At 43.7% G+C, this 25,836-nt stretch overlaps 1 protein-coding gene across 4 annotated transcripts in view; it reads left to right on the top strand.

The window, feature by feature from the left end:
• Window positions 1-25,836, top strand: part of Cnst (consortin, connexin sorting protein) — an 80,955-nt gene that overhangs the window by 25,589 nt on the left and 29,530 nt on the right. For 3 of the 4 annotated variants that reach the window (XM_038349644.1, XM_038349643.1, XM_038349646.1), the window contains exons 2-3: window positions 9,570-9,999; window positions 21,906-22,093. In XM_038349644.1, coding sequence (XP_038205572.1) covers window positions 9,621-9,999; window positions 21,906-22,093 — 567 coding nt within the window. In that variant the 5' untranslated portion in view covers window positions 9,570-9,620. The remainder of the gene's footprint in view (window positions 1-9,569; window positions 10,000-21,905; window positions 22,094-25,836) is intronic. The other variant, XM_038349645.1, reaches the window with a different exon arrangement.

Genomic DNA, 25,836 nt, shown 5'->3' with positions numbered 1-25,836 from the left:
CTCTCTTAAAAAATAAGTGGAAAGTCATTGAGGAAAAATCCCAGCGTCAGCTCCTGGCCTTCATACTCCATGTGTGCACCTACACACATTGAAATCTAGGATCCCGGGCAACAGGCAGTACTTGTTTTTTTTTTCTTTTTTCACTTAACATACTTTCTAGTTCCATCCACTTTTCTGCAAATGTCATGTTTTCATTCTTTTTTGAAAAATTCCCTTGGGTATGTGTGCCACATTTTTTTCTCGTCCACTCATCTGTTGATGGAATGAGGTGCTGGTTCCATTTCTTAGCTGTTGTGACTAGTGTGGCAGTAAGCATGAGTGTGCAAAATATCCCTGTGGTAGAGCTTAGAGTCCTTGAAGGATATACCCAGGAGACATATAGTTAGGTCATTTGGTACTTCTACTTTTAAGTGGGTTGTTGTTGTTGTTGTTGTTGTTTGAGACAGGGTGTCATATAGCCTAGGCTGACCTCAGGCTTACTATGTAGCCAAGGATAGCTTGAACATCTGACCCTTATGCCTTTCCCTACCGAATGCTGAGATCGTAGGTAAATGCCATAATACCTAGTTTGTTTGTAGTTTTTTGAGAAACCCCATCCTGCTTTCCATAGTGGCTTCACCCTGTAGGTAGACTTTTCTCTCCTGTCAGCCCAGTTACAAGTAACCGCAGAAACTTAATATTAATTAGAAATGCTCAACCAATAGCCCAGACTTTTTACTAACTAGCTCTTATGACTTAAATTAACCCATTTCCATTAATGTAGGTATTGCCACGTGGCTCATGGCTTTACCCATCCTCCAGCATGTGCTGCTCCCTCTGCTTCTCCTCATGACTTCTGACTCTGCCATTCTTCCCAGCATTCTTAGTCTGCTTCACCTACATAACCTTTGCTGTCCAGCTATTGGCCAGTCAGCTTCTTTATTAAACCAATCACAGCGACATATATTTGCAGTATAAAGGAATATTCCACAGCACCTAATTCTAGTCCTGCTAGCAATGAGTCAAAGTTATGAGAATTTCATTTTAAGAGGCATTTTCTAAGTTTCCTATGTTCTGCATTCTTTTAGAAACCAGTCTTCTGATGTCTCTCTCAGTCAGCCCTCAGGCTGAGATACTGTTCACTTCTAGGAACTTCCTGCTGGCACAGTGCTGCAGTGAACACTCATTACTAAAATGTGAAATTGTATTTTGTTTTGCATTGTTTTTTTGAGACAGGTTTTCTCTATGTAGCCTTGGCTATTCTGGAACTCGCTCTGTAGACCAGGCTGGCCTCTAAGATCTACCTGCCTCTGCTTCCCAAATCCTAGGATTAAATGTGTGTACCACCATTGCCCAGTTTGAAATTGAGATTTTGTCCTGCATTTGAAGACTATTTGAAATAGACTGAGTATGGTAGAGCATGCTGTAATTTCAGCCTTCACACTAAAGATTGAGTTTGAGACTAGCCTGAGCTACAGAGCGTATTCCAGGCCATCCCAGAGACTCCAGGATCCCAGGCTGCTATACTGAGACCTTGTCTCAAAAAAAACAAAACAAAATCCCAAGAAAGAAAACAAGCCTGAGCAGAAGCTAAATGAAACGGTATGAAATGCAGTGCAGAGCATGTCAGAATACTCCACACATGTGACTTGAGACTTTCGGGTACAGGTGTGCACTAGAGTACTCCACGCATGTGACTTGAGACTTTTGGGTACAGGTGTGCACTAGAGTACTCCACACATGTGACTTGAGACTTTCGGGTACAGGTGTGCACTAGAATACTCCACGCATGTGACTTGAGACTTTCGGATACATGTGTGCACTAGAGTACTCCACGCGTGTGGCTTGAGACTTTCGGGTACATGTGTGTGCTAGAGTACTGCATGCGTGTGGCTTGAGACTTTCGAGTACAGGTGTGTGCTGGAGTGCTCTGGAGTGCTCCACGCGTGTGGCTTGAGACTTTCGAGTACGTGTGTGCACTAGAGTACTCCACGCGTGTGGCTTGAGACTTTCGGGTACATGTGTGTGCTAGAGTACTCCATGCGTGTGGCTTGAGACTTTCGAGTACAGGTGTGTGCTGGAGTGCTCTGGAGTGCTCCACGCGTGTGGCTTGAGACTTTCGAGTACGTGTGTGCACTAGAGTACTCCACGCGTGTGGCTTGAGACTTTCGGGTACATGTGTGCACTAGAATACTCCACGCGTGTGGCTTGAGACTTTCGGGTACAGGTGTGTGCTGGAGTCTCTGATGAGAGGGTGATAGAGTGACCATATGTATAAGCATTGTGGAATAACATGGAGGAGGAGCATTTCTTCTTGAGCTGGTGAGGGATGGGCAGATCTGGATTTGAGGGTAATAGGGCAGCTCCTTGGCTCACTGTCTCCAACTCCTGACCTGCCTGTAAACTGACAAATTCAGACTTAGAAGCCAGCATTTATTTTATTTATTTATTTATTTATTTATTTATTTATTTATTTATTTATTTATGGTTTTTTTATTTTTGAGACCTTTCTCTGTGTACTAGAACTCACTCTGTAGAACAGACCATCTGGAACTCACAGAGATCAGCCTGCCTCTGCCTCCTGAATGCTGGGATTAAAGACGTGTGCCACCACCACCCAGCCAACCTTTTTCTTATGATGAAACTTGGTGTGTGGAAGTTAGAGTATTTCAGTCTGATTTGAATGGATTAAAGTATGGCATTTGCAGTCTCCTTTCTAAAGGGAGTCACCAGCATGCACTTAACTATCCCTGTGCGTTGTTCCTCACTTTCATAACACCTAGTGTTTAATATCACTACATCTATTCAAATGTAAAAATGAATTAAAATTTTATATGCGATTAAGTTTGCGCATTTAACAAAGTAAAGATTTCCTTCTTAGACTGTTAATTTAGAATGTTTGTTTGTTTGATATTTCTTCCTTAAGGTTTTCTGGCCTTCATGTTTTGTATAGGACTTCCTTGAATATATTTGCTTGAAAGTCTTCAGCTGAAGAGTCAACGTGTCAGATGACTCACACCGTGTACATATTTGGAATGCTATTCTGCCACAAGAGTCTGGAAACGGGCAGACTTACTGTCATGCTTTTAAAAGGCAAATGTGCTAGTGTCTGTGTTGTAGCCGTGATTCAGCGTTTCTGCTACTTTGGAGGGAATTGTAGGCTTGGGTGCTCTCATAGAACAGCCGTATGTGTGGGTAGAGTAAATTTGAATGCAAACTCACTGTCCTGATGGCCCCACGTCAATTGCAGTGTTAGCCCGGGATTTTTGTTTTATTTTGTTTTGCTTTTGTGGTTGTTACACTTTTATTTTCCAAGTAGAAAAAGAAAAGATGTCCTGAGTAAATTGGGAGCATGGGGATCATGGGAGAGAGTAGAAGGGGAGGGGGTAAAAAGGAAGGGAAATGGAGAAAAATATATAGCTCAACAAAAATTTTACAAAAAGAAATTAGAGAAAAGATAAAGTAAACAAAAAAAGTGAAAATATTTGCACACCTATTTTAAGCCCATAGTTTAGCACTCTTATTTGTATGGCTTTAAAAGTTATAGCACAAAATCTTTTAAGGATGGGGAGAATTTCATTCAAAACAAAGCCTGATATATACATTTCTTCTGTACTTTATTTTAAATGCATTAATTTTAAAATGATGCTCATCTAATTTTTCTCATTTCGTAGTAAAATACTAGTGCAATTTCTCATCAAAATAAAGTTTACCACAAATGTAAATGAATTTTTCCAATTGAAAATGGCCCTTCAGCTACCGTTAAATGAAAAAATTTTAATGTAACTTAAAGGCAAAAGAATTGGTAGTTGTCATTATAAGCAAAATCCCAAGACCCAAAGCAGTTGACACTGCTCCTTAAAACACAAGCTTTGAAAGAACCAGAGATGTTTTACTGAAGTTTTGTTGGTTTTGACAACAGTCCAGGTTTTGAACCACTGTTGTGTTTGCCTGGGCCTCCTCAGTCCTTTCTCCCATTGCTGGAAGAAAAAGAGAGAAATATGACATTTTACTTTTAACTCCAAAACTGGCAGAGTTTGCTAATGATTAAAATTCCACTAACAGCTTAGCCCATTATTCAAATTAAAGCATTCTAATCACAAGACAGTAAGAATTCAGACAGGTGCTAGGTGGTAGTGGTGCACGCCTTTAATCCCAGCACTCGGGAGGCAGAGACAGGCGATGCCTCTATGAGTTTGAGGCCAGCCTGGCCTACAGAGAGAGTTCCAGGACAGCTAGGACTGTTATATGGAGAAACCTTGTCTTAGAAACCACCCCTCCCCACAAAAAAAGAAGAAGAATTCAAACAGGTGCCAAGTATTGTGTATCAGGTCCCTTTACCTTTCAGAACAGGGTTAGGCTGCAAATGGCAGTCAGTGTCTGACTCCTCCTTTTGTAAGAAAATAGTAAAACCTGAATCCATGTGTCTGATAGCCGTAGGAGCCAGAGCCAGACACTGACAAATGGCTTGGGAGTAAACTTAGTGAACATTCAAAAAGCTTATGTGTAAAAACACATGCAGAAATGGTACAGGATGATTCTAGGGGAGGACTCTGGAGCAGGACGATACTGGGGGAGGACTCTGGAGCAGGACGATACTGGGGGAGGACTCTGGAGCAGGACGATACTGGGGGAGGACTCTGGAGCAGGACGATACTGGGGGAGGACTCTGGTGCAGGACGATACTGGGGGAGGACTCGAGCAGGGCAATTCTGGGGGAGGACTCTGACTGGCACAGTGCTGGAGAGGAGCACCTTATATGGGAGTCTTTGAGGACAGAGAAATCAGCCAGGCAAACTGGAGTTAAGTGGCTTTTGAGGCAGGCCATGATGGGTTATTAGGTGTCTCACAAAGATAAAATTAGAAAAATAAAACCTTAGAAAGAGCAAGAGACCCAGTGTTGGGAAAACAGTTTGAAGGCTTTCCTTTTAAAAATAGTTAAACTGATTGTGTGACCACGAAAGAGTAGGAGGGACATTGTGAGGCCCAAGGAAAGGAATGTTGCTGTTTCTGGGAGTGGCTATTTCATTTAGATGGTGTGGACTTCCCCCAAGACCACCCAGAAAGGCTCTCAACAGAAGGAAGAAAAAACCATTTATTCCTGGGAAACCATTTATTCAGTAATGTAGCATTTTCCATAGAGGAGAAAAGCATGTCAAAAAAACTTGAACTTGGTCATTGGGCGCATGTCTCTGTCTGGGGTGGGTGGCGGGTAGGACACTGGGGTAAAGGTCTTTTTTAGTTTCTTTGTCCTCAGAACACTATGGTTAAGAGTCTCTTCTTCAACTGTGTAACAGGACTAGAAGTGACCATCTGCTGGGTGATTATGAAAATTGAGTCTATTGTATGAATACTTCTAAGTTGGAGCCTGGTGTGTAGCAAAGCTTCAAATACATATAAACTTGTCATTTGTTTTTGAGACAGGGTCTCATGTAGCTGGGCTGATCCTCCTACCTCTGTCTTTCTCATGTTGGGATTACCAGTGCGTGCATCATGCCCAGCTCGCCCGGGAGTCTTGTGTGTATGTGTTTCTGTGCTCATTCATGCATGTGGAGACCAGACCTCAGAATGTTCCTTAGGAGCTGTGTACCTTTACATATAGACATACATGTACTTGCTGGACGAGCTAGGTTAGCTGGCCAGTGGGCCTGGGTGATCCCCTTGCTTTTGCCTCCAGCCTCCCACAGTGGGAATTAGAAATACATGCAACCACACGTGACTTTTTTTTTTCTTTCTTTTTGGTTATTAGTTTGAAACAAGGGTTCACTATGTAACCCTGGCTGGCCTTACACTCAGAAATCTGCCAGCGTCTGCCTCCCCAGTGCTGCGATTAAAGGTGTATGCCACCATATCTAGCAGTATTCCTGGCTTTTAAAATTTGGGTTCTAGGAATCAATTCATGTCCTCATGTTTGGAAGGCAAGCATTTTACCCACTGAACTATCTCCCCGACCCTTACCAAGTAGTTCCAACCACTAGCTTCTAAATACCTTAGTCATCTGAAACAGGACATTCACAAGAGATGTGTAAGGACTACGGGGACTGAATGAGAGTGGATCCTCCATTATAAATTGATACCTAAGTATTCTATAGTGAAGCCAGTTAGCATTGTTTATCGTCCAGAGCCTGGTCATTTCTAGACTGTTTGGAAAGCTCTTTCTGTATATACAGTAAGGCCGCGCATCCCTTGAGTCAACCACCAGTGTGTGATGCTCGTGAGTCCACTTGGGAAGTGACATTTCCTAAACATCTGCTGTGTGGACCAAGGACCCTCCAAAGTGCCTTACCTGTCCTGTTACCTAAACATCACAAATGACCTTTTGTCAGGTGTCATAGATAACATGCCAGAAGGCTGAGCATTAGCATCATGAGTTCAAGGCCAGCCAGGACTACATAGCAGCTCTGAAGTCTGCCTGGGCAACTTGGCAATATCATGTCTCAGGTGAAAATTCAAGAACATTAGGAACAGAACGATGAGCGGATAAAAGTGCTTCAGCCAAGCCTGACGGCCGGAGCTCACTACCCAGGACCCACATGGTAGAAGGAGAGAGCCAACGCCTACAAGTTATTCTCTGGCCCTTATATATGTGTTGTGGCACACACAGCTCATATAGAGAAATAGGCAGTCAGGTGTGCATGCATGTGAACACACAGAGACACTAAGTGTGTAAAGTGAAAAATGGCTGGGAGCACGTAGCTTATTAGTGATACGTTCACCTATGAGAGCCCTGGGTTTAATCCCTGGCATCACCAAGAACAGAAGAAATCGCAACCCTTTGAGACAGGTTCTCCACAGTCCTACAGTCCTACAGATGAGAAAAGAGAGTGTGGTTGCTAGGTAACTCACCTACTGTTTACCACATGACTTATAAAATGTCAAGGATGCAATTTGAACCTAGGTGTGCCTCTGTCCTCAGACATTGTATTGAACTTCATAGGACCTGAACCAGGAAGACAGTTTCAGGTCCAACTCTGCTCTGTTCCAGGATTATGACCTTAGTATTTTATTTCTCCATTTCAAACACAAGGTGAATACTTCTGGTGTAGCCTTGCTTTGAAGACCAGAGGTCAGACGTGTGAAGTGGCTGCCACAGTAAGGGCTCCCTCAGCTGCTCTGTTTCTTCTGTCTTAGGTCCTCTTAGTGTGTGGCCAGCCTCTGGGTCTCATACAGTTAGAAGATAAAATCCTGTACTCAAGCTGTAAACTTGCTACAGTACCTGCTGATGGTCTTAACTAGAAAGCAGCTCAGGCTACTTAAAGTAGAACTAAAAATTCAGGTATAGAGGCGCACACCTTTAATCCCAGCACTCAGGAGGCAGAGGCAATCGGATCTCTGTGAGTTCAAGGCCAGCCTGGTCCACAGAGTGAGTTCCAGGACAGCCAAGGCTATGTAGAGAGACCTTGTCTCATAAAAAAAAAAAAAAACCAAAGAATAATAACCCAGTAGAAGTAGATTCATTAGAGACCTGCTGTGCATGTTTTAGGGAAAATGAAACCAGCCAGATTTAGACATTTTTATGTTTTCTAAGAATGCCCTTATGTATGAAATAATACATCTCAGTCACAAAATATGTTGCAAATATGAAATACATTTGTATAGGATTAATATTGTAGACCTTTGTGTGAATATATGTGATATATATGTTTATGTGTATGATATATCTGTGTATATATATTTTTGAGATGGGTTTCACGAATCCAGTCTGGCCTCTGACTTGCTCCATAGCTGAGAAGGACAGTAAATTTCTGATTTGCCTCCCTCTGCCTCCCAAGTACTGGGATGACTGGGATGTGCTGCTCTGTCCAATCTGTAGATCTAGGGATCCAACCAGGGCTTCTCACCTTCTAGGCAAGTACTCTACCAACTGCTCTACATCCTCAGCCCTTGTTTATGTTTCATTGTAGTTGCTTTGGCTTCGTTTGGTTTTTTGTTTTTTGTTTTTAGGATTTTTTTTTGTTGTTGTTGTTAGTTTTATTTTTTTATTAACTGTATTCTTTGTGAAGTCTTGGCTGTCCTGGAACTCTCTTTGTAGACCAAGCTGATCTCAAACTCAGAAACCCACTTGCCTCTCCCTCCCGAATGCTGGGATTAAGGTATGTGCCACCACTGCCTGACTTTGCTTATGTATTTTAAAGAGAATTGTACTTTATTTTCATACTTTTTGTTTGTTTGTTTTTCTTTTAGATTTTATTTATTTTATACTTATTTTTGTTTTTGCGAGACAAGGTTTCTCTGTGTCGCAGTCCTGAAACTCGCTTTGTGGACCAGGCTGACCTCAAATTCACAGAGATCTAGCTGCCGCTGCCTCCCAAGTGCTGGGATTAAAGCTGTGCACCACCAAACGGCTCTATTGTGATTGTTTTTATCTTATGTATGTGTTGCCTGCATGGGCATGCATCATAGCTGTGCCTGGTGCCTGCAAAGGCCCAGAGAGACCACTAGATCTCCTAGAACTGGGGATACAGATATTTGTGAGCTTCTGTGTGGGTGCCAGGGATTGAACCTGGGTCCTCTGCAAGAGCAGTGAGTGCTCTTAACCCCAAAAGTATCTCTCCAGCACCTATTTATGTATTTTTTAATGAGTAAGAATTTCTGCTTACCTATTTGAAGATTTTTTTTGAAGTACTATTATCTAAGGGGTAGGGGATTTTTTTTTTCTTTCAGAATTGTTGGAATGGTTGGCTCAAACCCAGAAATAATGCTAAGCAAGCATAAGTAAAGCTGGCTGGCATACTTTCCCTCAAAATGTACCTTTGAATGATAAGATAAAGGATGGCTGATGACTAACTGGCTTTTGATCTTTTGTCATCTCTTTGGCTTGTGTTTCAAGGCCTGTTCTCATGTTCAGGCTGACCTCAGATCCCTAGGGTCAAACCATTCTCCTGCCTCAACCTCCCAAGTCCTTGGGACCGTTAACTGTGTCCCTAAAGCTCCACATTAAATAGCCTGGAGTTAATTATTACCGCTCTCTCTTTTGAAAATGTGATCGTTTAAAATGATTTTGTTGGAAATTGTAAGGTTCGCCCGCCCAGTGCTTATTCTCGGAAAGTAAAAGAAGGTGTAGTGAACCAGTTGAGTAAATACCTGTGGTGAATCTTCCCCCATGCACGTTTCTAGAAAATAAATAAATAAACAAGCGATATGGCTTCCCTTGTTTTCATTTGTAAATGTTGCTGCTGTTTAGCCAAAGACGTATATGCACCGCTGGCTCCTACTTTCCTGGCCCATGTCCAGGGATAGCATGAGTGATTGGTGATAGCAGACAACCTGCAAAGCCAGGAATTTCCTTCCTCAAGTCAGCAGCCCCAGTCCCATGCACGGTGAGAACCAACTAGAGCACCTAGGAAGCGCAGTGTGCAGGCAGCCTTTATGCTCTGGTTAGTGGGCCATTCTGTGCATGAGAGCGGCTGGGAGAACCAGTGTACTGACATGCAGAGCTGGTGAGACTCGGATGAGACTGCAGGTGTAGAGGGAGGAATGGAGCTCATTCCTTCCCTGACATCAGTGAAATAAAAAGAAGCGGGAAACTAAACCGCGTGTGTCCCCAGAGGCCACAGAATGAAGTAGCCTTTATTCTTCTGTCTTTGTAGGCATGGAAGGACTTTGATGAAACTTTAAACAGTTCCACAAAAGATGCGCTAATGGATGACGGCGACAGTCCTGCATCCAGTCTTCAGATAGAACCGCAAGATGGATGTCATCCGGGTGACAGCGTGGAAGGGAGAGTGACACCCTTGCCTTCTGTCGCAGATGAAAATGAGAATCAGCTTGACGGGGACGGGCCTGCAGCTCTGACTGGCAGTGGCAGCACAATGGGAAGAGCCACGGTGTTTGACCAGGACAGTCTCAACAATAATGAAAGCTGCCTGTCCGTCTGCGAGGTAGCCCCCCGTGAGACCGCAGAACACACTCTGTGTGAAGGGCCCAAAGATGATCAGTCTTCCTTAGGACAGGACAAAAAAACACCTGGGAAAAGAAGTCCAAGAGCCAAAAGAGGCACTCCTAAAAACATACCTCCAGGTAAGGCCTTCAAGTTATCTTACTGTCCTTTAACAAAATCAGCATTTCTACTTGCTCCTCTTCTTTCAGTCTTGTTTGCAGCAGCATCTGTAGGTCCCACTGTGTGCTTCTTTACAAGGTCACAGTCTGTAGCTGAATCATGGCGATTTAGTCTACTTCCCTTATAAAGCCCACGGTTGTCTGCTGCCCTTAAACCTTCCTTCTCCATCACCGTGGCCTTGGTCTCTGGCCTGTGATGCTCTGTGCTAGTAAACTTCGGATGGGCTTTTTCTGCCTCGCCCTGTAGGTGAGCAGTATCGTGAACCTATACCAACACATGTCTTGTACCAGTGTTGTGAGGCACCTGGTTTTGACATCTGCATATCTTTGGTCACAAAGTAAGTCAGAATTTTCTTCAGAATATAGTTTGGCAGGTAAGAGTCCAGCTGTGGAGTTTCTTGTCTGATTCACCGTGTACTCGTGGGAAACCACTGGTGGTTTGGGGGCCTGTTTTCATTTGCTTGTTTGTTTGTTTGGTTGCTTGGGTTTTTTGTTGTTGTTTTGTTTTGTCAGGAACATGACAGTGCTGGCATGCTATCGGTTGGAAGTCCTTACTGGAACCCACTGTACCCAGGCCAGCAGTGTTTGCAAGAGGCCTAGTGAATTAAGCAAGTGTCTCCTCCTCCCTTCTGCTCTCTTTTCCTTTGGCTGCTAAGAAGTAGTTACTCTGTATCCTGGGTTTCATTTGTAGTTTTAAGATTTAGAGTAAACTATAAAACTGTGAGGCTGAGTCCCATAGATGTGAGCTCTACATGGAACAACTCTGTAGATGAAGTCCTTGCTGAACAAACACAAGAGCCAGCATTCAGATTGCTTTATTTTTCATTGTTTTCTTTTTTAAATTTTATGTGCACTGTTTTTTTTTTTTTTTTTGCCTGCATGTATGTTGTATGAGCATGTCGAATCCCCTGGAACTGGAGTTACAGACAGTTGTGAGCTGCCATGTGGGTGCTGGGAATTGAACTCAGGTCCTCTGGAAGAGCTACCATTGCTCTTAACCACTGAGCCATCTCTCCAGCCCCCAGCGTTCAGCTTCTTGGCACCCACATAATATTGGGCTGGTCTGGAGGGCTGCATGTACCCCTATGTTATTAGGTAGGTAGAGAAAGGATTCTTGGGCAAGCTGGCTGTACAGAGCAGCTGATTGACAAGCTCTGGGTTCAGTGAGAGACCCTGCCTCAGTAGGTAAAGTAGAAACTGATTGAGGAAAGCACCCAGCCTTTTAACTTCTGGCCTATCAACCTCTGTATACACAGAGCTGCACATACATACCTATATACACATGTGCCTGTTAATTGTTCCTTATTTAATGAAATAACTCATAATTTGGCTCTAGTAAAGATAACTCATAACTTGACTGTTCATGTTCCTTTGTTTTTTCTGTGTTGACTTAAAACATATAATTTTGGTTAAGGGGTATGAATGTTTTTTGCAAAAGATCTGATGGTAAACATATGATATACACAGTGCTTTATGCATTAAATTGATTTATTGTATAAATAAAAGTTAAGGCACACTGAGTCTGTCTCTCCAGTCTGAGAGACAGAGTGCTATCTTTAAGAACCAAAGCCTACTGGGAAAGGTGGCTCATACCTCTAATCCCAGCATTTGGGAGCTAGAAGTAGAATTGCCAACCTTGGTTACATAATGAGTTCCAGATCAGCTGATTGTAGAACTAGCCAGAAACCTCAATAAACCCCATACCCGTTAGCAGTCATTTTGTTAGGGACATCCCACTTGTAGGCAATTGCTAATTTATTTATTTTTTTCTCTATAACTTTGCCCTCTCTGGACATACTGTTATCAGTGGAATCATACAGGAGATGCTCTTTCTTGGTGATTTCTTTCATATGATGCATTTCCCTGGTTTACTCAGGTTGTAATATATATATTTATACCCCCTTCCTTTTTATGGTCAAAATGCTCCATTGCATGGATGAACAGAGCACATTTCTCAGGCATTCATGTCTGCACTGGTGAGCATGCTGGTTATTACACTTTTGTCTACTGTGATGCCTCTATGACCATGTTTTTATTTCTCTCTGATCAATGGGAGGTGGTTCTGCATGACAGGTAGCGTTCTGTTTAAGTGGCAAACTGTTCTCCAATGTGGATCCACCAGTTTATATCCCCACAAAACATGGGAGAGATGCAGTTTCTGTCTCTTCGCCAACATTTGTTAATGTCTGGTTTCTTTATAATAGCAAGTTGTTAAGATGGAGATATAATTAACAAGCCACAAAGTTTGCCTTTCAAAGCATACGGCACAGTGGTTTAATTATAGCCACAGAACTGTGCAGCCATCATCAGTATTGGATCCCCTGTAGAAGAAACTATACACCCATTAGCAGTCACTCCCCATTTCTCCTGCTCCTCAGCCCCTGGCGATCAATGGCTCATAAATTTCGTATGACTTAGCAGACAAGTTCAGATTAAGTGTCTAAAGATTGCCTTAACATTTGGTGTTTACTCAGCCCTCGTCACCATGGTATCTACGAATTAGGCAAAACAGCTCAGGAAACAGCCAGAAGCAGAGGTGGAGACTGAGGAAGGAAGCCTCTTCTAAGTGGAGCTGCCACGTGCAGCACCTTATCTTGCTTTACTTCTGGCTTCACCATCTATCAGCTGGTCCAAGACAAGAAAGGATGGAAGCAGGGGGGAGACAAAACCTGGAAAGGATCTGCAGCCTGGAGTCGGGAATTGGGAGTCAGGAGAGCGCTGGGTTTGAAGCTGTGCTCTGCCTGGTGCGACCCTGTGGTCTGAGGTGGGAACCGAGTCCTTGTCTCTGCCTATCTACAAGGAAGCTGACACTGCACATCCCGCGGCACTGTCCTCGGGACAGTAGTCTGTGCAGAGCAGCCAGGAGACAAGAGCATTCTTTGGGTGACATCTCTTAGGGAGTTCACGATTAAGAAATAAATCTGACTGTGAGTCTGCCTTAGCTCTTTTGTCTGTACTTCTTTTAAGTCCTGGAGTTTTTCTCGTGTTCTCTCTCTCTTTGGTGGTACTGAGAATTGAACCTGGGACCTTGTCCTCTGTTTAGTGTTAGGTAGAAGGTACACGGTGGTGTGTTACTGATGTCTAAAATAACAGCTGGTGATGCCATAAGATATGGACTCCATTTGCATCTTCTGTGTTTGACTTTGGCTTAGAGAAGAACTTTTCTAACTGGCCACCAAAGCCATGTGTCTACTCAAGTCACATGTGGGTTCTGGGGATCCACATTCTGGTCCTCACGCTTGTCTTGTGTGACAACCATTTTATCCATCATCAGCCTTGTCTCAGAAAGAGGAAGAAAGGAAGAAAAGGAAGGAAAGAAAGAAAGAAGAAAGAATGAGAGGTCTGCCCTTGCTCTCTGTCAGCTAATTACGTTCTTCCAGCTTCTCGCCCAGTGTGTTGCTGTCTTCCTCCATCTTTCCAGCCAGCGATGGCTTGTAGAGGCCTCGCAATGCTGCTTCAACTTTGCTGCCCACATCTTAGGTTATTTAAGGGCCCCCCATGGTCCCACAAGTCCCACAAGGTGATCCAGAGCAACCTCCCTGTTCAGAGACAACTGATGAGCAGACTTATATCCTCCTGCTGTTTCTGTTCTCTGTGTAACATGAGGGAATGGACAGATTCATGGAATCGGGACATAAGCATTTTGGGGAGACTTTATTCTGCAACTCCTGCAAATGTTTTAACTAAGGCACAATGATAATGCTTTACATAGCAACAAAGTTTGTACTTTGTAAATAGTGTCATTACATTAATTTATAGAACCATAGAGGACTGCTTAGTCAGCAGGTGTTTGTTGAGTTTTGTATTCCATGCGCTCACTCTTCAGCTGCTGCTGAACCCGCCTTTCAGTTTCTTACGTTTGGGTGAGAGAGCTAAGTAACAAATGGGGGCAGTCTAGCAGAGGAGCTCCTGACAGAGTCGAGCATGCCCTTAGCAGTGGACTGAAATGTCCAGGGAGAGCTGTGGAAGCTTCCAGGAGGAACTGACGTCTAAGCTGAGCTAGGACAGGAGGGATGAGGATGAAGGATGTCAGAGTAACCCAGAGCGAAGGAGAGCGGGCTGTCCCAGACTACTCATGTAGCTCAGATTGACCTCACACTCACGGAAATCCACCTGACCGCTCTTCCCAACTGCTGAGATTGACGCAGGTGTGGACAACCATGCCTGTTCTCTTCTCAGTCCCCAGGTGCTAACAGTAAATGTGCCATGTTACAGTGTTTTCTAAGTATCTCCTTTGTTTTTCTCTTTCTTTATTTCAGGTTTTTACTGAATCATGATCTCTACAAAAAGATAATGTCTTGTTTTCATTTATTTAAGATAATTGCTTCCAGGTAATAGGTCAAAACACATTTGATTAAAAGTTTCTTGTCTGTGTTTTTTTTAAATGGTTATTCAGCGTACTTGACTCTAATTGTAAAAAAGGAAGGAAAAGAAGAAAGGAGGGAGGGAGGGAGGAAGGAGGGAAAAAAGCACATAGTGAACATTGGAAAGAGCCACACAAATCAAGGTACATACATACAACAGAATATCGCTTGGCACTAAAAATGAAGAACTGATACAAGCCACCAGATGAATATTGAAAGCATTGGTTGTGCTTAATGAGAGAAGCCACAAATATGGACTCTCCACAGTAGACAACACTAGCTGGATAGTAAAGCTGTTGAATTCTATATCTGAACAGATGAATTGTAAGCCATGTAAATTACATTTCAGTAAAACTATTTTAGAAAAGAATATGGAGGCAGTGCGTGGGTGGGTTAGTGATTTGAAGAAACAGGATATAGCCCACAGCCCCACAAATGTAAAGATTCCTGCTAAAGGACAGTCCAATGTAACACATTTCCTCTAGACTGTGTAGAGTGCTGTTACATGTGTTTCTCTTTGCTTTTCTTCAGACATAGCTCCCTGCTTTCTAAATCTTCCGTTCTCATTTGATTTTGTTATTCCAAAGATAATCCATTGTCAGGAGCTTTAAGAGAATTAGAAACTAAAACAGAGAATGATTTTAAAAGATTTTTCTGTTTGTTTCCTCGGGGAATTAGTCTCTCTCCCTTCTACAAAGAATTGCTCATCTAGGAAGTTCATTTACCTTTTAAAGTTCACTTATTACGGTGCAGACAGTGCTCATATGGAAATCAGAGGGCTTCGTGGCTCAGTTCTCTCCTTCCACCTTTACATGGGGTCTGGGGATTGAACTAAAGTCTCCAGGCTTGCTCACGAGTGCCTTTACTTACACCCTTTCCTGATTATATACTTCTGTATAAGGTCATTAAATTTTAAGCATCTTGTTCACCTTTAGATATCCTAGAGATCCTCGAAACATTTTGTATTTGGCAGCTGATGAGTTTAGTTTTCTTGGAATGGACTTGATAACATGGTGGAACTTAGCCATTTTGATATTAACCAAGTCACGTGCCAGATTTGAAAAACTCTGTTTTAACTTCACATGAAACTTTGGCACCTGAGTTGTTTGTGGACAAGGACTTAAAGAACTTATTAATTTAAGGCTTAGGAATTTGCATAACTAGTTGCATGCTTGGGCAAAGCAAGCCCCTTGCATATTTTTAGGTTTAATAAGACCTGTTGGAGTATTGAACAGCTAATCAAACGTCTAAGAGGAAAATTAGAGATTCCCAACATTAGTGCTAATTGGCATGTTCTACATAATTTAGAGTCTAATTCCTGGCAATATTTGTGTGTACTAATTGTGCTATGAATACGGAATGAAAACTGCCTGCAGCAAGCTCTAGAAAGTGACAAAACTGGAGGGGAGCCTAGCGAGCACTGTGGGGGGAGGGGCACAGCTGGGGGGAGGGGCACCTGCTTTAAAATGCACACTCCCCCCAACCCCCCCACCCCAGGGTTAAGGACTTAAAGACCAGGCCATGAGCTCTCTCATCCGCAGGCATTTGCTAAATGCTAAATCCCCTTCGAGTCTTCATAATGTTCATTTTGTGAAATGTTTTCTCAAATCCACTAAACACTGAGTTCAGAATGATGTGTCCGATGTAAGGAGCCCTGTATTTGAAAGGAAAAAAAATATCTTTTAAGTTCAAGATTAGCCTAGCTGAAGGAAGTATACTAAGGTACACCTAGGCTGCAGCGCAGCATGACCAGTTGCAGATTTTAATTAGAGCCCATTCTCTTTAAGTGCTCTGCAAAGCAAACAAATCATAAAAAGGCTTGAACTTTTGCTCAGGAAAAGGGCCCTTTGCCACAGCTACCAGCGACGAAAGAGAGGGTTCTTTTGGAGGTGTATGTGCAGCCATCCAGTGTCTGCTGGGATGGCAGCTTATAAGCAGAGAATTTAGCAGATGAGAGATGTGTCCTTCAAATCAGTCCTAAGTGTAGACAGTCATGTTTAGATTGTCACCTAAAGCTGGCACAGTGGTTCATGCCTGCAATCCCAGCACTTAGGAGAAGCAGGCAAGGGGGTCCCTCATGAGTTTAAGGCCTTCCTGGGTTATGTGGTGAGTCCCAGACCAGCTGTAGCTCCCTGGTGAGATCCTGTTTCAAAACGAACAGTAACAAAAGATGCTACCTAAAATAAGGCCTGGTGACAGCTCCAGTGCCTGGGAACACCATATGTGTCATCTCCTTTACTCTTTATCATTAATTACTTTATTATCGTGTTAATAGCATAGCATGACCTCAGCCCAACCTCTTCACCACAACCCTGCTGGTGCCTGGTTCCCTGTGACAGTACAGGCTGTGGCCTGAGGGTATGGGAGGAGACCCAGCCTTGGAGCAAGTGGTAATTATGCCCTAATTACATATACATCCCTTTGACCCCAGGTCAGGCCGGAAGACTGTTTCAGATTATCTTCCTAGTGCTGAGACTACTTCAGTGTGTTTAGACCGAGACTACGGTATTTGGGCGGAGAGCGCTTTCCTCGGTTTTGTCTGTTAGAAGTTAGACCTCATATTTGTGCTTCCACCTGATCAGTCTGCAAGATCACGGCCAGGATGGACACAGCATTTTTGGGTGCAGCAGTGTGAAGAGTAAATTCACAAAGTCATGGAACTAGAAGTATTCTTTTTCTTCCACTATCTTTACTGTTGCAAACATAAATTTGCTCTACTAACCACTCATTGCCCAAATGGTTCTGTTCTTTCAGTGGCATTAATTATATTCTTAATGCGCTTAGTCTTCACTACTGCCTATTTCTAAACTCAAGTCACCCAAACAGAGCGTGGATGAGCAGTAAGCTAATTCCCGTGTCTCTTTCACAGTCTCCCTTTGAGTTCTTTCTTGTTTTTTTCCCTTCGTGGTTTGTTCATAACTTCCTTAAATTTTTGAGCATCTTGGAGATTGTTAACTTAAATTCTTTGGTAGGTCTGACATTCAGTCTTCCTCCGGGATGTTCTCCGCCATTTGATGTCTCTCCTTACGAAAGCCATTCTGCGCTGTTTCTTTGCGCACTCTGAGATTTTGGTTACTGAATGGACCCGGTGAGTCCTGTGATGGCAGTGTCTCTGGAAGCAGAGGTGGCACTGCATAGTTTGGTTAGCTGGGGTTCCTCTTCAGGGCTGTACAGCTTGGCTCTAGGCTCTCCTCCAACAAGCTGTGTATGGTTCTGCCTCAGCGTTCACCCCCTGCTCCATGCAGAGCTTAGTACATTGAGGTGAAAGCCAAGGTCTCCTCAGTTCCTCTAAGCTTTTATCTTTCCCAGCACCTGGGGGAGGCTTTGTAGTTTGCCAATTACACAAGCACTCTCAAACGGCCTGGTTTCTCAGGGGTAACTTTATTCCTGGCTTTTCCTCTATGGCTTCAGATGTCATTTTGTGACCATTTGACTTTCTGATCGCCTGACAATATTTTCAATAATACCCGCCACTTTCCTGCTTTGGAGGGGTTCCTAATGAGGTAAACAAAGACCGTCCTTCATGTAATAAAGACAAGTTAGATAAAAGGGAGAGCGGACTGCCTCTTCTGCCATTTTGCTTTCGAAACCCTAATTCTCGGAATCCCACCGCCACTGTCTACCTTGTCATTGCTGGCTTCCTTGAGGTCTCGTTTGTCGGTGATAATGCTTCACGCTCATGGTTTTTGCCATGATCCAGTCACACTGTTCCCCCAGCCTGGAGCCAAACAGCCGCATCTAGGCTGTGTTCACAGATGGCAGATTACTGAAGGGGCATGAGTACCAGGGTGCAATCCAGGCATTTGAGAACAAAAGCTGATAGAAGATATCAAGGGGCTCTGCGGAGTGCCTCTTGACACCCCTTAGGCTGAGGCTCTAAGCTGAATGAGACACAGAACTGAATAAACTTATCTCAGTCAAGATAAGCTGCCCAATCTCTGCCCCAAAGTTGTTACAATTTTTTTAAATCGACTACAATGGTTTCTTAGAATTCTGCTAAAATCAAGTATAAAATCTACATGAAACGTTAACAGACAAATGTTGAACTGCAGTCTCTTTGTCGGAGCTTAATAAAGTTGACAGGTGTTAAGTTAAATTAGGGCTTATGAATCTGCCTGTCAGCTGCAAAATGTATAAATAGCATCACCGAATTGCTTGGTGGGTATTTTAACTAAAACGCACGTGGTTTTGCAGAGGAAGGTAAATAGAGTTTCTCGTCTCTCGGCGTCTGGATTCATGCACCGCAGCAGAGAGGTTTATTTATACTGAGTGGGACATTATAGTGAAGGGGAAATTGCAGTGGCAGTCTGTGTTTTGATTTTCTTGCTTAACTAGAAATGTGTTTTCACCAGAAAATTTTTATGTAACACAAAGAAATTTAGTGGTAATTCATGAAGCATAATTAATCTACTAAAAGCAAAGCATTTATAAGACTCATAGGGCATCGTTAAAAGTAGCAATATCAAAATTACCTCGGAAGACACATGGACAACCACGAGCTTCCATATTGCAAGTGTGAAAGCTCAGTAGCTATTGTAAAGTCAGTACAGTAGAGGCTCACACTGTGTTAGTTCGTAAGTCTGCGACTATGCCAGTGTTTCTCTTTGTAATTGTTTCTCTGATTAAAACAAGCCCATGAAGGATTATTCAGCGCTGAGAAGAAATGAGATCTGAAGCTATGGAAAGATGTGAAGGAAACTTCAGTCCTGACTAAGCAGAAGAAGCCAAGCTGAAAGGCAATCACATGTTGCTATATGGGGAGTCCACTTGTGTTTTAACTAAAAGTGTTGAACATTGAACGGTTTAACTCTTCCATGTGACTCTTTATGTGTCTGTTTTTGTTTGTTATTCTTGTGTTTTGCTTTTTGGGGGAACATCTCTCATGTAGCCCAGTGTGGATTTAAATTTCCTTCGTAGTAAAGGATGACCTTGAACTGCTCTCTGCCTCCAAATGCTGAGGCCACTGGAGAGTGCCACCCTGTCTGACTTCCAGCATAGCTGTTACCATTTCTGTTATCGCTGCAACATTAAGGATGTTATATTAGCCTTTAGTAGCCTTTGCCTGCAAATATTTTCTTAAAAAAAAAGAAAAGAACAGAAAGAGCCAGTCTCAGAGGTAAACCTGTCTGTTAAATGACCGTGAGAGTGGGGAGCACACTTACCAGCTCACTTAGTGTTCACATCATCTTAGAAGGTAGATGCTATCTCCCTGTGCTGCAGAGAAATCAAAACAAAGCTAGGGAATCGGAGTTTAAGTAACTTGGCAGAAGTTCAGGAAATAAGGGTTGTAAGCAGGCTGCCTGGCTTCCAAGCATCCATTTTGGCAACAGATAGTTTGATCTCTCTCTCTCTCTCTCTCTCAGTTTTTCAAGACAGAATTTCTCTGTGTAACAGCCCTAGCTGTCCTGGAACTCACAGAGATCCCCCTGCCTGTGCCTCTTCCTCTGCTGGTGTTATTAAAGGCATGCACCACCACGCCTGGCAAATAGTTTTCTAATATGAATTCTTTGTCCTGTTGATGGCATGAAGCCAGTAAGAGCATATTTTAAGTACAACTCCATGTAGTTAGAATATTAATGTCTCCTTTATATGTCCTTGTTTAGTGGCATGATTATATAAGCCATGGTAGACCTCTGCTGAAAACTTTTGGCAGAACTACAAACAAAAACCCACTATGTGGAAATGCTGTAGAACTAACTCTTCCTGCAAAAGTCTGTCTCCCTGCTGGGAAACCTTCCATGTTGGATGTAAGGGAACTGGAGAGCACTTCATTGGGTTGGGGAACGATAGCCTCATTTTCGGGTTTTAAAACAATTGTTCACACTTGTCTGAACAATGGCATTTAAATTCTCCTCCTTCCTCCTTTTTTTTCTGTGCAAAGAATGGAGTCCTAGGCCTTACACCATTAAACAACACCCACTGCCTTATATTTCTTTCTTTTAAACAAATGTTATTGTTTATTTTGCGTGAATGTATATTTGTTGAGGCCCATTATCTATGTCAGTATCTTCCTCAATTGCTGTCCCCCTTATTATTTTATATTGTATATAGGGAGAGAGAAACATAGAGAGAGAGATTTTGAGACTGAGTTTCTGTGCATGTTTCTTTTATGCCAACTTGATACAAGCTAGAGTTACCAGAGAGGAGGGAACCCCAGTTGAGAAAAGCCCTCCATAAAATCGGGCCATAGACAAGACTGTGGGATATTTTCTAAATTAGTGATTGATGTGGGAGGGTCCAGCCTATTGTGGGTGGTGCCACCCCTCAACTGGTGGTCCCAGGTTCTATAAGAAAGCAGGCTGAGCAAGTCATGAAGAGCAAATTAGTAAGCAGCACCCCTCTGTAGTCTCTACATCAACTCCTGCCTTTAGGTTCCTGCCTGATTTAGTTCCTGTCCTGATTTCCTTCATTGATGAACTGTGATATGGAAGCATAAGCCAAATCAGCCCTTCCCCCGCAGCTTGCTTTTGATCATGGTGTTCCATCACAGCAGTGGTAACTGCAACAGTCTCTCGTTGAACCCAAGGCTGGTTGTTTAGATTGGGAGGCCAGCAAGCCTCAGTTATTTTCCTGTATCTAGCTCTCCGGTATGACTGTTCTTTTGAGACAGATTCTGCTGTAGCCCAGTCTGGCTCCAAACTCCTTGTGTAGCTCAAGATAGCATGAATCCTCAGACCTTGCAACTTCTGCTTGCCAACTGATGGGATTACAGATGTGCACCACTGAGCCTAGCACTCTGTGCGTTTCTTAATCCTCGGAATCTCTGTGAGGATCTTGACTGTTTTAGTTGATCAGATCTAGTAGAGAGTGGAGAACTTATCTCCATTTACAGTGAGTAATATTCTAATCTAAGGTCACCTGAAAAATAATGTAGTAACTAGGTCCTGGCTCCTTCCTTGTCCAAAGCTCTTTGCCTTATGGGCTCTGTCTGAGTAGGGAACATTGTCTCAAGAGGTAAAATAGAGGTGTGTGTTTTACATCTCTGAAGTTCACGATTTTGTGTGTGTGTCCATATTGAGGCTGGAGGACAATATTAAATGTTAGCCCTCAGATACCACCACTTTTTTTTCTTCCACAGTCTCTTACTAGGTTGACCCTCATCAAGGGGTAGGCCGGCTGGCCAGCAAGCCTTCAGGAGCTCACCTGTCTCCAGCAGGGGGATTACCAGCCTGTACTACCATGCCCGACTTTTTTTTTATGTGACTTCTGGGCATTGACTTGGGTTTTCATGCTTGTAAAGCAAACCCCTGACTAACCGAGCTCCCTGTCTCCTCAGCCTCTTCTCGCTGATACTCAGTTCTAGTTCTGCAGAAATGGCTCCATCGGGGCTCCTAGCAACAGCAAAGCACTAATCGCTCACTGGAAGACAGTCGTTTATGGTTTCTGTTTTTTTCCCCGTGTGGTTAGTTTACTTGAACTTTTTCTCACCTGTGGGAGTGATAGTTTAAAAACATTCCTCCACGACAGGGTCTAGCCTGATGTAGTCATTTCCTTCCTGTCCAGTAGGAGCTGCCGTACCTTTAATGCAGACAGTGAATGCAGAGCTGCAGGCTGTTGGTGAGGAGGCTGCCGGAGTGAACGCGAATGAACCCCCAAAAGCTCCAGCGCCAGCGCTGCAGCCGCTCTTCTCGCTGATCCGAGGCGAGGTGGAGCAGATGGACTCCAGAGCACTGCCCCTCTTCCTCCACCAGGTAAGACCACACCCTGTGTTCGCAGCCTCACCAGCGCCGCTGCCAGTGTCTGGAGGCATCTAAAATCCGCTTCTCCATGACTGACCCCTCCCACCTATTGTTGACCCTAAACGCATGGCCGGTAGAAAGTCTGACCTCTTCTGGGAGGTGGACACACTGTGACCTGGATGATTGGTCGTTTGGACAGTAGCCAATGCCTTTATTCGGTGACTCAGCTAAGGCTAAGGAGAAATCAATATGGCGAGAGTTTAGTAAGCTCCAGCAGGATGCCAAGAGGCCTGCTAGATTTCCTAAGGCATGTTCTAAGGAGAGCCATGTGAAATGCAGAAATAAGTACGTAGACACAAGTGTGGGGTTTGCGCTGTAGAATGGACAAGTCTAAGGTTCAGCAGTTAACTTGGCCCAGTCAGCAACAGAGAAAAGAAGGCAGCTCCTAAAGGGAGGTTCAGGGTGAGCGGGTGCTGGAACGGTTAAAAGCACTGGCTGCTCTCCCAGAGGACTTGGTTCAATTCCCAGCATCCACAGGGCAGCTCACAACTGTCCGAAACTCCAGTTCCAGGGAATCCCAACACCCTCTGGCTCCTGCAGGCATCAAACACATAAGAGGTATACAGACATAACTCATGCAGGCAAAACACCCATGTGTGTCAGTTTTAAAGGGTTTTACAAGAAAAATGAGCAGTCACAGCCGAGGGACTAGGCTGTGAAGACGTAGCTGGGGTAGCAGAGTTGGAAAGAGGCAGGCGAGATGTGGGCGAGAAGCCATTGTCACTGAGAATGCCTTTGCTGGGGGTTGTTGCTGTTGTTGTTGTTGTCGTCGTCTTGCACTGGGGTGGGGTGTTGCTGTTGTTGTTGTCTTGTGAGTCTGGGGATAATTGTAGGCTCTCAGCTGCCTAGTGACACCGCAGTACCCAGAGTGAAACTTTACTTCTGGAAACAGAATCTTCTCAAGATTGGGAGATGGGGTGTGTTGAATGGGGAGAACGTGGAGAGAGGAGGCCTTCAGGACAGCAGCGGAAAGCCTTCTCACAAATGAGATCACTGGGAAAAATTTAAATATTTGTGATTTGCCTTTTATTTGCAGTTAAAATGAAAATAATTGGTACTTGGGACTAGAGAAAGATTTTTGTTTTCCTTTTTTTCTTTTTTTCTTTTTTGAGATGGTGTTTCTTGTGTCCTAGCTGTGTAGCTCAAGATGCCTTGAATTTCTGATCCCCTGCCTCCTCCCTTCAAGTGACATGATTCCCGTCATGAACCAACATGCGCAGTTTATGTGGTGTGAGGGACAAAGTTCAGGGCTGAGCAAGCACTCGGTGCGAGGGATCAAGTCCAGGGCTGACTGAGCCAGCACTCGGTGCGAGGGATCAAGTCCAGGGCTGACTGAGCCAGCACTCTGCCAAACTGAACTACAGCCTTAGCCTTAGGTTTTCCTCTCGTTTACTTCTGTTTCATCTGTTACAGTGAGAAGTCATAATATTTTTAAGTAAAATATGTTTTGTTCCAAGGCACCAAGTTGTATGTTTTTACAGATTTATATTGTTTACTGTATGACTGTTAAGGAAGCATGGCCTGCACCTGGCCTCTAAAGCATTACTGACTTGCCATCATTGAAGAGCACCTCACCCAGGCAGCCCTCCCTTGGCGCCCAGCCTTTGTTACATTCACGCAGTGGACTGAGTTTGTAAGAAGTGTTCACAGCTGTTTGGTCCTCCTTATTACCATTTGCTCTCATAGCGTTCCTCAACACTAGTACTAGAATTTGCTATCAGATGGGATGCATTTGTGTTTAAAATAACCTGAAGAAGTTTGGATATAGGCTGCATTTAAATACCATTGGAGTAAAGCATCATTTTTAAAAGCTTTTTTTAAGTGTGTGTGTGTGTGTGTGCTCTTGGAGACCAGAAGAAGGTGTTGGATCCCCTGAAGCTGGAGATGCAGAACATTGTGATCCGCCCATCGTGTGTGCCAGTACTTGAAGCCACCCTTCTCCTCAGAGCCTCTCTCAAGCCCCAAGCCTTATTTTTTCCTAAGGATGATTAGGTTATGGGTTATATAGGAGACTCCTTGTTCCTGAGTGATAGAAGCACAAGTGTAGAGCTATTTGAAGCGAGCCCTGCAGTTCTGGAAGGAGTTTGTTGGGAGAGAAAGTGAATGTGACAGTGTGACAGTCATTGCCAAATCAGGGGTGAAAGTATGTGGCTACTGGTTTTCCTGTGGTCTGAGCTCCGCTGAAGAATTTCAGTAAAATGTCAGGGAAAGAATATTTCAGATAAAAATGGAAATAGCAAGGCAGACATCTTTTTATGGAGTTTCTATCCTTAAGCCACGGTTGCATTAGAATTAAGAAGGTTCTTTTCTATGGCATTTGACCTTGGGCAAGGGCAAATCAGGCAGGAAAGAAAAGCCCCATTTGAGTCTGAAAGACAAAAATAATTTTGACTGGACCTAAAGATTATCCGCTTCTATTTCACTGAAGAACTCTGCCCCCTTTCCCAGAAGCGCACAGTGTCGTAGCCCTCAAACTGCTGTTCCTCCACATCCCACAGTCAGCATGCTCGGAGGGAGCTCAGTGAGCAGAGAGGCTTTTGCTGAGCTTGTGGCTTTGGCTTCTTTATCATGAGAAAGCTGGTGGAAGATGAGTTGCATTAATGAACATGAGCATGCCATGCAGTGTTTGGTAGGTACACAGTAAAAGCCTACGACTACTCTGCCATACAGCTCTGTCCTCACACACATATGCCACTGGATATATATGCTTGCGAAGTCCCTGCCGAGTAGCTGCAAAGGATGCTGATGAACCACAGGAATCAGCTGAGGTCATCACCTCTGTGAAGAATGCAGAAGACCCTGTCACTTCCCAGGAGACACAGCCAGAGAGGGGTGGAAGTGGTTTCGTTCATTTTAGTAATTCCCAGTCCATCACCTTGTGCCTTTCACCTACATTCATCAGTTGTAAACATTTCAACAAATGTTTGTAGTTTTCTCATTATGGTTTGTACATGTTCAAATGCTTTTTCCATTTAAATATTTCAAATTAATTTGATTATGGCATATATGTGTATGAGGGGATGCGAAGGGCATGCCACCATATGCATATGGAGGTCTGAGGACAACCCCAGGGACAACCTCTCACCTGCATGGGTTCCAGGGATCAAGCTGTCAGGCTTACACAGCAGGCAGAGCCTTTTGACCTGCAGAGTCCTTCCGTGGGCCCTTTCTCTGTAATAGCAAGTGTTGTGTCCCTTCATTGATTCCCATCTGTGCAAACCTCCCTACATTTACTCCAGTGTTGTTTAGATTTTCCCCTCTACCTGGAAGTTACCGTGACTTAGATAAAACACAGCTTAGACCCTGTCACTTCACTGCTGAGGGCCTTCCAGTGACATCTCTTCTCATTCATAGTAAAAAATCAAGCAAAGCCCTCACCATGACTTCCTGTGATCTGTGCCTGTTACTTCTCGGCCCTTGATTCCTACCAGACTCTCTCAGACTGAAAATATTCCTGCTTCAGGGCCTGACATCTGATATCTCTAACTGTAGGTTGAGAACTGCTGGTCTAGGTGAAGGGAAATTTGAAGGTGACAGCTGCATCCCAGGAGGGCAGTTGGTACTGCTCCCAGCAGATCAGATCTTGGGACAGACTCTCCGGTCATTGCTTTGTTTCTGCATACTACTGAACCTGAATGTATCGAAAGACGATCTAGACCTTTTTATACTCTTTGAGTATTTAAAGTTATTTAAGT

Source organism: Arvicola amphibius, chromosome 12 (genome assembly GCF_903992535.2).
Source record: "Arvicola amphibius chromosome 12, mArvAmp1.2, whole genome shotgun sequence".
NCBI lineage: Eukaryota > Metazoa > Chordata > Mammalia > Rodentia > Cricetidae > Arvicola > Arvicola amphibius.
This window is presented reverse-complemented; position numbering and strand designations above follow the sequence as displayed.